The sequence below is a fragment of the Melanerpes formicivorus genome, unplaced genomic scaffold (genome assembly GCF_026170545.1).
Source record: "Melanerpes formicivorus ecotype bairdi unplaced genomic scaffold, bMelFor1.0.p_v2 SCAF_21, whole genome shotgun sequence".
Classification (NCBI taxonomy): Eukaryota; Metazoa; Chordata; class Aves; order Piciformes; family Picidae; genus Melanerpes; species Melanerpes formicivorus.
The window spans coordinates 3,807,352-3,821,235 of record NW_027142373.1 but is presented as its reverse complement, the minus strand read 5'-3'; the positions used below and the strand labels follow the sequence as shown (position 1 = coordinate 3,821,235).

The window sequence follows — 13,884 nt, the reverse complement described above, 5'->3', positions numbered from 1 at the left end:
GCGTATCTCCCTTTCCAAATTCTCCTCCCTTTCATTGAGTCACATCTTCCAAATTGTGCCATCACCCTCCCCAGCCCCTTCCATCTATTCTCTTCTGGTTTGTCACCCTGACTGATGGTAGCTTGTGTCATCAGTAGCCTGTACCACACAGACACAGTGCTGCCCAGAGTAGTCCAAAGGCACTCAGTATCAGGGTAGCCATTCTCCAAAGTCCTTTGACTATTCAGTTAAAGAAACTGTCTTTATCCTTTCTCCAAACAGCTGAAGAAAGTACTCAGATTTGGAATATGCTGCTGTAGAGACTTCATTATATTACCCTCAAAATCCCCTTGCACATCAGGCACAGAGATGGCATCTTGTTTCTCCGTCTGCCTGGGATTTTGATTTTCCTCAATCATCCAGGTCTCTCTGTTCATCCTCACCATTGTCCAGAGGCATTGGCAATCTCCCATATTACATCCTTGCATCCCACCTGCCATTTCTCCTTGTCTATAAATGTTCCCCTTGCTGCGCTGGCCGTTCGCTCCTGCCACACTAAGTCTGGGGACCTACTTTAACCCCACAGTACCCGCTTCCCCTTTGTGTGTTAAGGATTCCATTTGCCTTCTCCAGGTTTTTGGTCTTCAATGAGGAAATGCTGCTTTTACCCACTGGCTACCAAAACAGTGGCCAAAAATTGTGAATTCAGAGGATGTTGTATCTAGAATTCACCTTACTAAAAAGATCTAATTTAGCCTGGCCGGTCCACCTCACTCTAGCAGTTCCTGTGTTCTTTATCTCTAGGCTTCATGGACAATGCTCTGTAAAGGATCCAGTTCCATCTCTGTTGCCACATTAATGTATATGTGACCATATGAAAAACAAAGTGGTGGGAGATCAGAGAGCACATGTACATGAAGTGTCTGCCTCTACAAGCTTTTATGTTCAGATTTAGAGCAATATGCTTCTGCTACTTAAAAAAAAAAAAAAAAAAAAAAAAAAAAAGTGGATTAATTTTTACTGTGCAACAATAACTGCCAAGGATTGGGGATTCGTATGCACAAGGAGCAGCAGAAGCGGTGGGGTCTCTGGCAGCAATTTGAACGTGCTGCAGAAAGAAACCAAAAGGAAAATGAAACCAGCTAAGCCAGGAGTGCTGAAAAAGCACTAAGATGGGGCAGGGTACAGAGGGTAAGGAAACCTCAGTTACTGGCAGCTCCAGTGATCCCTGCAGCCACCCTGACTGCAATTCCTATGCAAAGATTTGATTCCCTGAGCTGACTGTAGAACACCATGTGTTTGCCTGTCTCTTTAAGACTTTGGCAAGTGTTTTGGCATACTTGGGTTCTACCCTGTTCTTGTAAGTGTTGCTTATTGCTATGGCAACACTAATCAATCACTGTGCTAAAAATAGGCCTTTCATTTTTCAAGTGGTTATCTGTAGTGAATTGAAAATGCATCTGTGGTCTGTGTTTGCCGTATGCTGCTTGCTTCTCACTGCATTTCTGTTTGGAAATGCCCCTGCTGCAGTCTGGTTATTGCTATTGCAGACTTGGTTTCTTCACTGGGTACTCTCCTGAGCCTTAAAGCCCTCCTGGCTCTTCCGAAAGAGGTGCCAAATAGACACAGCCCCCTAGAATATTCTCTTTGTTTGGTTTTGAGTGTCACAGGTTTCCTGGCTTGTAACAATTTCTAAGGAGTTTATAACACAGCTGAAAAATCCCCAGGTGACAAGATAAAAGCTGCCTCCTTTGAGAGCTTTACACAAAGAAATGTTATTGAAGGCACCAGGGCTCTGAAGGTTTTGTCCTATTATGTAGAACTGAAGTCTAATTTGAAGTTCAAGACTCAATTTTCTCCTATGTCTCTTCTGAGAGGACCCTTGCAAGCTGTAGAGACAGTGAGCTGGAAAGCTGGAAGTGGTGCCCTGTGCATTCCTGTGTGTGCTCAGCGCATCGATCGGCTGCCAGGTTTGTGCTGGAGGAACACAGACCCCCGGGGGAAGCAGAGCAGAGGGAGTGGTGCTGTGAGAAAAAGGAAGAAAAGGGCTGAAAGATTTTGCTACCTGCCTCCAACCCAAGGGTGCTCCTGACAGTTGTGTAACATTGCTAATCCCCGGCTAAGTAAACACACAGCCACTTCAGGTGGGGAAAAAACCCAACAACTTTCTGCCTGCTGAATAATAAAGTCATTGGAATGATGCACAAACAGCTTCCTGGTTCTGCCAGAGCCCTCTGCCAATTAGTCAGAGTGCAGCTGATGAATCATGAGACACATTCTGTGAAATGTTCAAAAATCTGGACCCTGTTAAAGTGTTCCTGAAAGCCAGTGAGACCCCCCACAGCTGCTGAAACAGTGGTTGGCAGGCAGCTGAGTTTCCGAGAGATATATTTGCAGTAGAGAACTTTCCGGTGAATCTGTGTTTTCATTTAGGGTAAATTCCTGTTACCATTTATAATCCCTAATTAGGCTGTTACAGCCCTCACCTTTAGACTAAAATCACAGGGAGGCTGACTTCTGATAGCTCAGTGCAGACTTTTCTGCTCTCCAATGAGGTGGCTTGAAGTAAATGGCACTTAAATTCATCTTCTATAATACTCTGAAGATCCTTGGTTCTTTTTTACTGTTTCTATTTTGAAATACAAGGTTAGAATATCTTCTTTTTTATTATTATTTGAAGTTTAGATTCTGGTTCACAGGCAACAACTAGGTTAAAGCAGTGGCTCGCTGACCTGCTACAGCAGCCCAGTGCAGAAGAGGAAATGGCTGTGTTTCCAGGTACCATGATCTGACTCACTGCTGGTAAAGCAGACAGTGATTGAAAATAGCAGAGAGTTTTTAATAGCCAGGGAAAGGGAAAGAAACCTGGCATTTAGAATTTCCTCTGAATCTGAAGCCATGCAGCATGAAGGGGTTTTTTTCATGTTTTGAATTTTTATCTTCCACTGTACCTGAAACTGTGACCTGGAAGCAAGTATTTTGATAAAGATGAAGGTTTTGAGTATTGAGAAATGTACTGCCTCCAGCACCTCCTGAGTGTCTATAGTTAGATCACAAATAAAGATACTGGAATCAGAACCAGAGACAGGAACCAGGAAATGCTTTGGTAAGGTTTTGAGACTTTGTGTTAGCTGTAAATGTAGAACGTGGTGCTCTGGTGTTTCTTCTGTCAGTGGAGTTTTCAAACCTAACAGTGGGACCATAAGGGCAACACCGAGTCCTGTGGTGGAACCCTCTGCTGCTTAAAAGAGCTGAGAGGTCTGCACTGCCCAGAGCTCTTGAGGTCTGCAGAGTCTGAGCAGCTTGCATGGCCACTGAGGTTGTGACTAACCATTAGACTCAGACTGGATCATGTAGAAGTCTGCAGACTCACAAAGCTCTGACCTAACTGCTCAATCTGCTCCAGGTTTAGAGTCTTGATGACCTGTCCACTAGTGACAGATGGTGATGTCATTCTTTCTGTTTTGATCAGTTGCTAGATTTTATCTGGGGGCTGTTGATTTTATTTAATTGTTTAGCAAAGAAAATCAAATTTTAATCTTCAAATCAAGAAGGCAGACACTTAACACTCACTAATGTGTAAGTACAACATGGCCTGGAGCAGTAAGCTTGAACCATGCAGGCAGGACACTGGTGAAGTGTGTGTCCTAATAGCTGTTCTAAAGAGTCAGGAAATCAGAGACAGTTTGGTGAGCAGTGACAAATACCTCTGAAAGCTGTCATCCGAGCACCGAGTCCTCAGCAGTGCCGCAGCAGTTGCTGCAGTCCATGAGCAGCGCTGGTAACTGCTGATGAAACAAAACCCTCCTTGGCAGGATCTTAGTGTCCTCAGGGATGCATTCCCACAGGATGCCTGTACCCAGAGGTCTGGGTTGTTGGCAGAAAGAGCTCTATACACCTGGACTGTGACATCTTTAGGAAGCACACGGCTGCTAGATGCTAATTTTTGGAGATCCAGCACTCATGTATTTCTGAGCCCAGCACCAGTTCAGTTATTTTCCAAGGGCTCTACAAGCTCTGCAGTAGCTGATGTCTGTTGTTAGGTTAGACAGACATCTAAATCTGCTTCTTACAACCCACCTCCAGTAGTAATTTACTTTTCAACTCTCTGTGTTCTCCTGCAAACACAGAACACAACTGGAGCATTAGGTTATGCTGTTTGAGTACAAATCCTCAGTGATATCAAACCCTGCTTTAGGCCATGCTGACATCCCTGTGTCTCCTGGGTCATTCCCTATTTTTTTGTGACATCACATTTATAACTTTTCTTACTCTAGGGACATTTGATTATAGAATTTCTTTAATCAACCCCTTTTATTCATCTCTTCCTCCAGCTGGCATTAATCTAGTTCAAGGATGTTCATTCCACCTTTTGGTTAATTTTGGAGACACAAAGAGAACCTTACAACAAACCTTGGCTTTTGGTTTTGTTTTCTTTTCCCAACTTCTTTCCCTGTGGTGCCTACTGTTGGCCAAGGCTTTTGTTTGCAGATGCCTTTGGATGTCTGCCAGATTAGGAGCAACACACTGAGATAAGTGGTGAAACCTCAACTGGGAGACTATCTGGATTTATTTTGGTGTTAATTTCTGTTGCAACATCCCCAGTTCTGACAGACTGCTTATAAATATTGTATGTTTTCAGCCAGCACTCCCTGAGATGTATACATAGGAAATGTTTAATTGCCCTCAAAATATAAGTAATAGGATGAACTTATCCCATCCTGCACTGCACATGCTGCTGAGTATTTTGATTTTCTTGCCTCCCACATATTCACTCAATGAACAAGTTGCACAGCTGAGAGCTAGTTGCAGTTCAGGCTGGACTGAGACTCAGAATTGTGCTGCTCCACAGATATCTTTAATAAAAGGCAAAACATTTGTTAGATCTGAAGAGAAGCCTGCATGGTCTGAGCATCTCCAGCACCAATATGTCACATGGGAGCATTTAATGATATTAATAGGAAGATAGTTTGACCAGAAGCCCTCTGTGGCACCAGAACCATGCTCTGGTAAAACTCTCTCACTTGTCTTTTCAAAGAGGATTCGTTCTAGATGTGCTCATTGAACACTGGGTGTCCTGGGAGCAGGAGAAGATTGGGCAGTGACTTGTAGGGTGGTATCCATGGAATCAGGAATAGATTTTCTGTGGTCTTGAAGGAGCTGGCTTCCATTTCAGTTGGGTTGCACTACAGCTGCCCTTCTAAATCACTCTTTCCTTAGTCATCCTGCCCCTCCCTAGGAAGAGTTCCCTGAATTGTTATCAAGTCCAAACTTGGACCGGCAGCAATGTGAGCAGTGAGGCATTGTGATGTCCTCATTGTATAATCCGTGTGTGCAGCACATTAAATAGTCATAGGCTCTGCAAAGACACTTTGCCACAGGGCGTTAGTGATGTATCATACAAGGAACTGGCACTTCAGTTCCACTGGCAGTTAAAGCAAGAAAGCCTTGATGACTAACAACAAAGATGCTGAACCAGTATCCCTCAGAGTTCTTCAAGACAGCTGCTCTACCTGCTGATTTGTGAAGTTGATTTGGAAGAACTGTGAAATGCTAAAGAAAATAGATTTCAATTTTTTTTTTCCACTGGAATTATGTTGCCTAGCATTATAAACTTGAGTCTTGATAGGCCAGCTAAATTAAGCAGGCCAGGGAAAAAAGACATCTATTCCCATGGAAAATACAGAAATATCTTGAATAGAAAAACATTTGTGCATCCTTAATGTTCTTGCGGTATTGTTTAAAGATCAATTTGGGTCTAGTGCGAAGGAATTTCCACAGCAGCTCATAATCCATCTGAATTTTATGAATAGGAAATTGTGCTAAAATTAATTTCTGACTGAAAATCCAAAAGAGTCCTCCCACATGGAAGCACCGCTGTGTTTGGTTAGGGCCTGCAGCTAGTGAAATGTCCTTGGGTTATTTTATATGGGGATAAGATAATCCATGGTGAGGAATATCGAGTTGCTCTCCAGGTCTTGGTGAACTGAAGTTACAGCCAGACACTCAGGATATTTATGAGCATGAAAACCACTGTATCTGGTTATTCCAAAGTGCTTAAGCTGATTTATTTATACCTTCATTATGGTAATCAACTTGGGATAGAATCTCTGAATCCCTCCAAAAGCTCAATAACTTTGCTCTTACATTCTGTGTTCATTTACCTTCTTGAATTAATCTGAAAAAAAGAAAAAAGAAAATTAAAGGTAATTAAAAATCAGATACAGAGCAGGATGTACTGACTGTCAGCTGCTGAGGCAAAGTGTATTTATTATGTCAAACGTATTTTTCTTTTGTTGCAGTGTTCATTTTTGCCTAAATTCTCCATTCATATAGAGACAAAATACGAGGACAACAAGGGGAGCAATGACAGTGTAAGTACGATGGCTTTGGCACAATTTGATTTGATCTTTTTAGTTAAACATGGTCTGCATCTGCAGGTCTTTAGGTCCAGCCCCATCAGACCTGTACATTTGCACCAGCCTGGCGTCCTTTTCATTAGCAGCTTGTCAGCTTGCAGACTGGTTACCTCTAAAGCCACCATGAGATAAACATTTGTGCTTGCAGCTACCCTGCTGCATGTGGTATTCTACTTGTTGCTTCTCCAAGCACAAGATAATTTACATCCGTGTATTTAGTTCTGAAGAACGTTTCTGGACAGTAAAGATCACTCTGGTTTTGGTGCAATTGTATTTCACTCTAGCTGTTTTGCATTGTTCTCTCTGGGATTCAAAGGAGCTCTAAGGAAGAGCAAACAGGAAACTAAACAATGGTCAGAGAGCTCGGTAAACAACTTGAAGGGAACAACGACTGGACTATTGAGGTGATGCTTTTGGCAACCATTTACCAAAAGTTAAAAATTCCTCAGAGTTTAGAGCTGAGAAGGGTCATTAATGATGCAAAATGCTCTCTGGAGGAAGGGTGGGAGTCAGGAGCCAGCAGCTGCTGATGGGGAGATGATCAGGAATAGAAGGCAGGAGGTCAGCTGGACTTTGCTGCCCTGACAGGGAGCAAAGCAGAGCCACCCAACTTGCTGGAAAAGAATAATGTTTGGTGAGGCCAGGCATGTAAGGGTTCAGCCCCTACACTGATACACAAATATGTTCCTCTGTGTTTCATTTATGTGAGCTTTAAACAGTCACCTGTTGCAGACATGGGGGAAGAAATTTCTTCCAAGTGTGAAACACAGGTTAAAACATCTGGGAAATCCATCTGTAACACAGAGACCTAACAAAGGAGTGGTTAAACTCATGATGGAGAGAGAAGGTGTCAGTAAAGCAGACTTTAAGGGGGGTCTGATACTCTGTTTCCAAGGGCGCCCCTCTGGCAGCCTTCTTAAGGTTCTGCAGATGGGAGGCAGTTTTTTCTTTCCATCAGCAGCCTGGGCAGGTGTGTTAATAAGGCTGACAGCTGCTGCCCTGTTGATGGCAGAGTAATTACATGTGCAGGAACTAAGGTATCACTTTGAGTAGTGCTGCTGCTATCAGACACTTGCCCAGTGGGGACATGACAGAGATCATGCATTAGCCACCAGCCACAAACAACTTTCAGTCACCCCTAGTCTAAGCCAGATAAATGAGGGAGGCAAACCCAGAAGTGTGTTACAATGCCAACTGTGTAGGCATTATGTAATTTATCCACTTTTTAATGTTCACTTCTGCTTTCTGGCAGCATTTTAACTCAGAGCAAGCCCACATCTTTGGTTTCAGGAGGGTGCAGAGAAGTTTTCTGGTACATTTTAATGTCAGCAGTGAGAAGACGTGTTCTGTACTCTAACAGAGGGGGAAATGGAGTTATTTAATCAGTGAATTTTCAGGTTTTTCTGTGTCAGCATTGTGGCTAAAATCCTATGAATTGAGCCCTGACTAGTACCTAGCCAGTGAATTTAAGCTGGAGGTAACACAGAGGCAGGATACTCAGATGATGTCAATCAAAGAATCTCTACTCTGTTTGAATCCAGCTCCTCCAATGTAATTTTTAACAGATTAATTGGATCCTGTGGGACCTGAGACACAGACTGGGCAAGTATTTATCAAGGTTTAACTGACCCTTACCTGAACAGGGAGGAGGAGAAGCTGATTTAGAGGGCTGCACTACTCATTACCATGATTTGGCCATTCTGACAGCACTTCTGCTCACTAGTGTGAGCACAGTAAACCAGTGGAAGATGTATGGGCTTTGCTGTTGATCCAGAGACACAGATGTGTCTCGTACAGCACTGAAATCTTGGAAGGTTAGTGGGTAAGGGGAGACCTGATTGAGCCTGTGGAGAGACTTGTGTTAAAGCAAACACCTTGGAACTAGGATTGAGTTGATCTGCTTTTGCTACTCAGTGAGAAGCTTTTAAACCTCACTGAAGGAAAGGTGAGGTGTATTTCTCCTTCATATCAGACAAGTTTAGATTAAGTTTCACTATGTTACGCCCAGTCAAAAACCAACAGGATCTACAGCATCCATTTCTCTAGATTGCCACAAATCTGCTGTATTCATTCTCCACTGCAACTACAAACCTTGGTTGATGAAGAAATAATTAATCAAAAAAAAATACTTCTGTAAATTTTGCAGTTGTAATGCAAAATACACTGAATGAATATTAATATGTCAGTAATGAGGGTAATAATTCATGTCTGATTTGAACTCAGCTATTTTTGCTCATACAGGGTTTTTTGAAACTCTGTCCTTCATTTCTATGCTCTCTAATAAAGTAGAAATTGATGGTGAAGGGCAATAATCCTATAGAAGGATTCTAAAGCTAATTCCACTGATTAGAGGAACAAAGCAATATAAATGCTTTCAAGTCCCTGATGTCATTTAGTAGTGTGGTATTAGAATTATTTAACATGTTTCACTGTCTAGTAACATCTTACCTGGTTATTGCAGTATATCTCCATGCAAAAATCCTCCTGATTTTTCTTCCTGGGTGTCCTCCTAGAAGAGATAAATGAAAGATAATGATATCTGCTTTGGAATTTGATTTTTGTCTCAGATTTGTCATTGTTTCAACCTATTTTAAATGTGCTTAAAGCACTGTTGATCCAATCTGTTAAAGTTTGCACAAATATAAAAATTGACAGCAAGAACAATGAGCAACAAACCCCATTCTGAGATAAAACACACTGCAGCTAGCAGTAGTACAGCACCTCAGACCCATCCCATTGTGATTTGCAGTGCCACAGCACAGCTGATTTTGCCGTATCACATCTAGATGTTCACATGGCAACTCTCTCAGTGTTGGATGAACACATTGGAACATCAAATATTGTCACTACCACCTTGCAGCTTTACAGCTCCATTAACAGCGGTAGAAACTAGAGCAAGGAGTCAGGCCTTTCAATGGTGCCTCTTATGGGTCTTTTAGAAAGTTAGCTGGGTTTCAAGAAAAATTTTATTTGAAATTACAAAGTGGGATTTCTAAAACTTGGAGATAGTATCTGTAGAAAACATGACAGTATTGCTTCCCTGCTGCACCTTTGGCTGTTTACATAACTCATGGTTGCAGTGGAAACTGCTGGGAAGAGTGAAGTGCAACACAGGCTATAAAAGTGGATTGTAATCACTCAGGTGCACACTTATCATAGTATCACAGTATCATTCAGGGTTGGAAGGGACCACAAGGATCATCTAGTTCCAACCCCCCTGCCATGGGCAGGGACACCCCACACTAGATCAGGCTGGCCAGAGCCTCATCCAGCCTGCTCTTAAACACCTTCAGGGACGGGGCCTCGACCACCTCCCTGGACAACACATTCCAGGGTTTCACCACTCTCATGGTGAAGAACCTCCTCCTCACATCTAGCCTGAATCTCCCCACCTCCAGCTTCATTCCATTCCCCCTAGTCCTATCACTACCTGAGATCCTGAGAAGTCCTTCCCCAGCCTTCCTGTAGGCCCCCTTCAGATACTGGAAGGCCATAATTAGGTCACCTTGGAGCCTTCTCTTCTGCAGACTGAATAGCCCCAACTCCCTCAGTCTTCCTATAAGAAAAATTAGCAAGGAGGGAATTTGAATATTAGAGACACAAAGTCTCTATTTTCAATATTGAAGTCCTGAGTTAAGTGCAAGGGAATCGTCTTCAGGTTAATGAATGCAGTGGTCAGAAATCACTGGCAGGGTGGTGCAAGTAACAGCTTGGTTGTCAGTAAATGCTCAGTCTGGTTTTCATGAACAGACTGTTCATGACTGCTTTTATTTGAGCAGAAATTTTCTTTCAGCAGTCTGTTGATTGGTCAAGATATGTCACATAAGGATAATTTTATTCTCAATGTTGTGTTGCTCTAACTTTTCTCCCTTCTTTGCTCTTAGTATTTCAGACAGGTTTGGGGGTTTCTCATGGTAGTAGGGAATGCTGCACCAGTTCAGGCTTTCTATTGATTACACAGGATCCAGCTCATGGCTCATGTAGATACTGTGGGCAGTGCACAGTGATCTTGTCACTGCAGCTCCCTGTCCTTGCATGCCATGGTCCAGTCCTGCTGACAATTTCTGAAAGCCAGTCTGCAGCTAAAGGTAGAGGAAGGGTGAAGTGGAGGCAGACACTGTTCAGGCAAATCACTGAATCGCAGTGAAATCACATTTCAGTTTCCCTGTGTGTTGCAGAACGATCATTATGTTTGACAGGGTTTTGTTGTTTTGGTTTTTAGTTGCAGAATTAACTTCTGCTGATATTTGAGCAGTGAATTTTTGCCATCTGATAGCATCTGGGGAAAATAAAAAAGTAGAGCTTGTAAAACTAATCTAATAGTTGTTGATAACAGAGATTCACTGTCTGGAGTGCCTTGCTCTTTGCAGCATCATTTGCTCTGGAAAATTCAGTGACTGGATCTTGATTATTAGAGTGACATACCAGATGTTAAAGTGGCATAGTCTTTCCTTTTGTTAAAGGACCATGGCATCTCTTAGCAAGAATAACATGATCCTGAAGAGTAATGAAGGTGTGGATTTTGAGGCAGAGTCATAATCCAAGTATATGTTCAAAGTCCTGGGCATCATTGGTCAAGTGTGTTTATGTCAGTAGTGCTGCTAAAATCATCAGAGCTCAGCACTAATTCTTTGTCAAGCAAGAGAAAAATGTATTATCAGCTCGTTTCTTGCCTTTCAAAGATAAAATCGTGTTGAAAATGTGCATCTCAGAATGACCATTTTATTTGCCAGATGAAAACATGAGGTAGTTTTGCATCCCATAATCATAAATTAACACCAGGATTGTTTGACACCTTAATGGCTTGAGCATGCTAAGTCCAGCCAGCTGAAAGCAGAGATTATTTGATCTGCAACCCAAGGAAATTGCAGTGCCACCATTTAAAGTGAGAAAATACTTTCCTTACAGTGGGCTCTAATTGCACAGCCCTACAAGTGACCAAGGGTTCTAATTGCACAGCCCTACAAGTGACCAAATGTCCATCACTGGATCACTCATCATGCTTCCTCCTTGGGTTGTATTTCCGAGGTATTGGTTGTGAAACATTTGACTAAAGGAAAATAAGTGTTAGGTATGGCCAGCCAAGGAGAGAAATCATTTCCATCTTTGCTACACTTAGGGTGATTTTTTAGTGCTATTTTTGTCTCCTATCTTAGTGCCATGGAAGTAGGTTGTAACAAACTCCAATATAGCACATGTAAATGAAATGTAAATTTGCTATTTAAGGAGACTGCCATGAACCACTGATTTCAGCTGCAATAGATTCAGCTGTGCCCTGGCTTAGCCTCACCACACTACAGGATATCATTCTGTAAATGGTCTAAAGGATTGAGGGCATCACTGCAAAACGCATCCAGATCAGAACTAGGGTCACTTTCAGGGGTGACTTTATTTGCACCTGGACTCTGTCAGTATGCTGGTAATGAGCCTCTGTCTCCTGTAAAATTTGCTATGAAAATATCTTGATTTTTGTTTTTTGGTAGTTGTCCTGCTAGTAAGTCTCAAAAAATACAGGCAAACAAGTGGAGAGGGTAGCCTAAAATTCCTCCTGTGAGCAGCTCTAATTTTTTGTTGACCATAACTACAAATAGTATGTCCCAAGCACATATGGCCATTACAGAACAGAAGACAAGGCCCTTAGTGACAGAGTGTGAACAAGTGAAATGGTTGTGCCCCTGCTTTCTGATGTTTCTAAATGAACTACTGATGTTAATTAGTAAGTCCAGCACTTGAAATAGATGAGACTTTAAAAAAACTAATCCCAGTAAATATTATTGATAGTCTATTGTGGTCTTGGAATCATTAACCACTTAGAGATAATTACATAAAAATACATTTCTCTGTTCAGAAAGTACAAATCTAAATGAGGTATTTTAGAAGAGATGGAATAACAGAGGAGTTGTGACATGGAGGTAAAAAGGAGCAGGGAGCAAAGCTGCTGATAAACATGTAACTGCTTCTACCACTCTGCAGCAGACAGTGACACTCCAGTGCCATTCCATGAGCCAGATTTACTGCTCTCAGGGAGGGCTGCAGTCTTTTTCCATAGAAGAATTGCTCCAAATTACCTGTGTCCACATAAATACTTGCAGGCAGTGAACAGGTTTGAAATTGGTCAATTCTTGTAATCTTTGCCCAAGTAAATCTCAGAAGCAAATTAAGAGACTTTTTGGGGTAACTGAGGTTGGAACATGGCTTACTGAGGAGTTGTACACTGAATAAACACCAGTTCTGAGTAGATGTTCTTTTCTTCTAGACTAAATTTTCCTTCAGACCAAATTTTCCTTCAGAAAATTGACAGTCAGAGTGGAGCAGATGACCTGCAAAAGGATGCTGTAGTAATCAGCTGGAGACTGGCCAGTGGTGCTGGCCATGGCATTCTGAAGAGATTACAATTTCAAGGTGAAGAGTTGGCTTTGTGACAGACTTGACCTTATTAATATGGAGGAAAAATATGTCTTCTTTCAGTCCTTACTGCAGTTACATCTCTACCTTTCCTCTACTAGGAAATCTAGATTTAAACCATCCTGCAAATGACGGATAGGTAACACGTAACAAAAATACAGAGATCTCTCACCCAAAGCCTCCCAAGGGATGGCAAAACAGCTTCCAGAAAAAAAACCAACACATCTATTTTCAAATTTAGTTCTTTCTAGTATTGAGTTTTCCAGACAGGTTGCCTTAGCACTTCCATCTCTAACAATTTACCTTTATTTCTTAAGTTGACCTGTTATTTAACTGTTTCCACAGGAAATGTTGTGTCCTGTGTGTATTAGTGTTTAAAATGTGATTTAGCTGACTTACTACAGCCTTCAGACCACAAATTCCTTGTATCTAGGCTGGTAAAAAAACCTTCATTCTGTAGTAAAGACAAAGCCAAAGTTTCCAGCTGGTAATCCCTTGAATACTCTCTCTGCTGATGGTGATAGAAAAAACTATCACATGACTGAATCATCTATTATGAAACAAAGCCAGGCCAAGCAAACACAGATTTGAAGGAGTCCTGGAAGTGTAGATGAGTGAGCAGGTTCCTGGTGTGAATGCAATCAATAGATTCAGCAAAGTCTGGCTTTATACTGTTTATATCCAAACCAGGTTGACTGTGGTGGTCTGCCATGAAAGTTATATTTTGGATTAGCTATATCTGAGTGAAGTTCAAAGCAGCGACACAGCCTAAAGGCAGAAGAAAAAGAAGAATGGGAAAGGAACTTGAGTTAAAAGGATATTAAATTTATTTGACTTGCCATCATCTCAGAACCTGATACTCTGTTTGGCTTTGGCTACAAGGAAAAGAGAAGTCACTGGCAAAGATATGTGCCAGGCCATGTCTCTGTAGGTCATGAGAAAAACAAAGGCAAGACATTTTGATGCACCTACACTTCCACTTCTGCAATGTCCTGTAGGGTCCTTCTTTCCTGAGGTACTAGAATCATCTGCCAAGGTGTAGAGTTTTTTCTTGTTTTCCCCAAAAAGAAACTGTTGACTG

At 41.9% G+C, this 13,884-nt stretch overlaps 1 protein-coding gene and 1 long non-coding RNA gene across 4 annotated transcripts in view; one reads left to right on the top strand and one right to left on the bottom strand.

The window, feature by feature from the left end:
- Nucleotides 1-13,884, top strand: part of PITPNC1 (phosphatidylinositol transfer protein cytoplasmic 1) — an 80,583-nt gene that overhangs the window by 46,578 nt on the left and 20,121 nt on the right. The window contains exon 5 of the mRNA XM_068151122.1: nucleotides 6,282-6,353. Coding sequence (XP_068007223.1) covers nucleotides 6,282-6,353 — 72 coding nt within the window. The remainder of the gene's footprint in view (nucleotides 1-6,281; nucleotides 6,354-13,884) is intronic.
- The window catches only part of LOC137447532 (uncharacterized), a 48,240-nt gene continuing 40,487 nt past the window's right edge, over nucleotides 6,132-13,884 (bottom strand). Inside the window, exons 4-5 of one of the 3 annotated variants that reach the window (XR_010988881.1) lie at nucleotides 8,847-8,907; nucleotides 6,132-6,157 (exon numbers count right to left, since the gene is read on the bottom strand). This is a non-coding gene — a long non-coding RNA (uncharacterized lncRNA). Of the gene's footprint in view, nucleotides 6,158-8,846; nucleotides 8,908-9,867; nucleotides 9,955-13,884 lie in introns of those variants that run through there. The other 2 variants (XR_010988880.1, XR_010988882.1) reach the window with 2 other exon arrangements.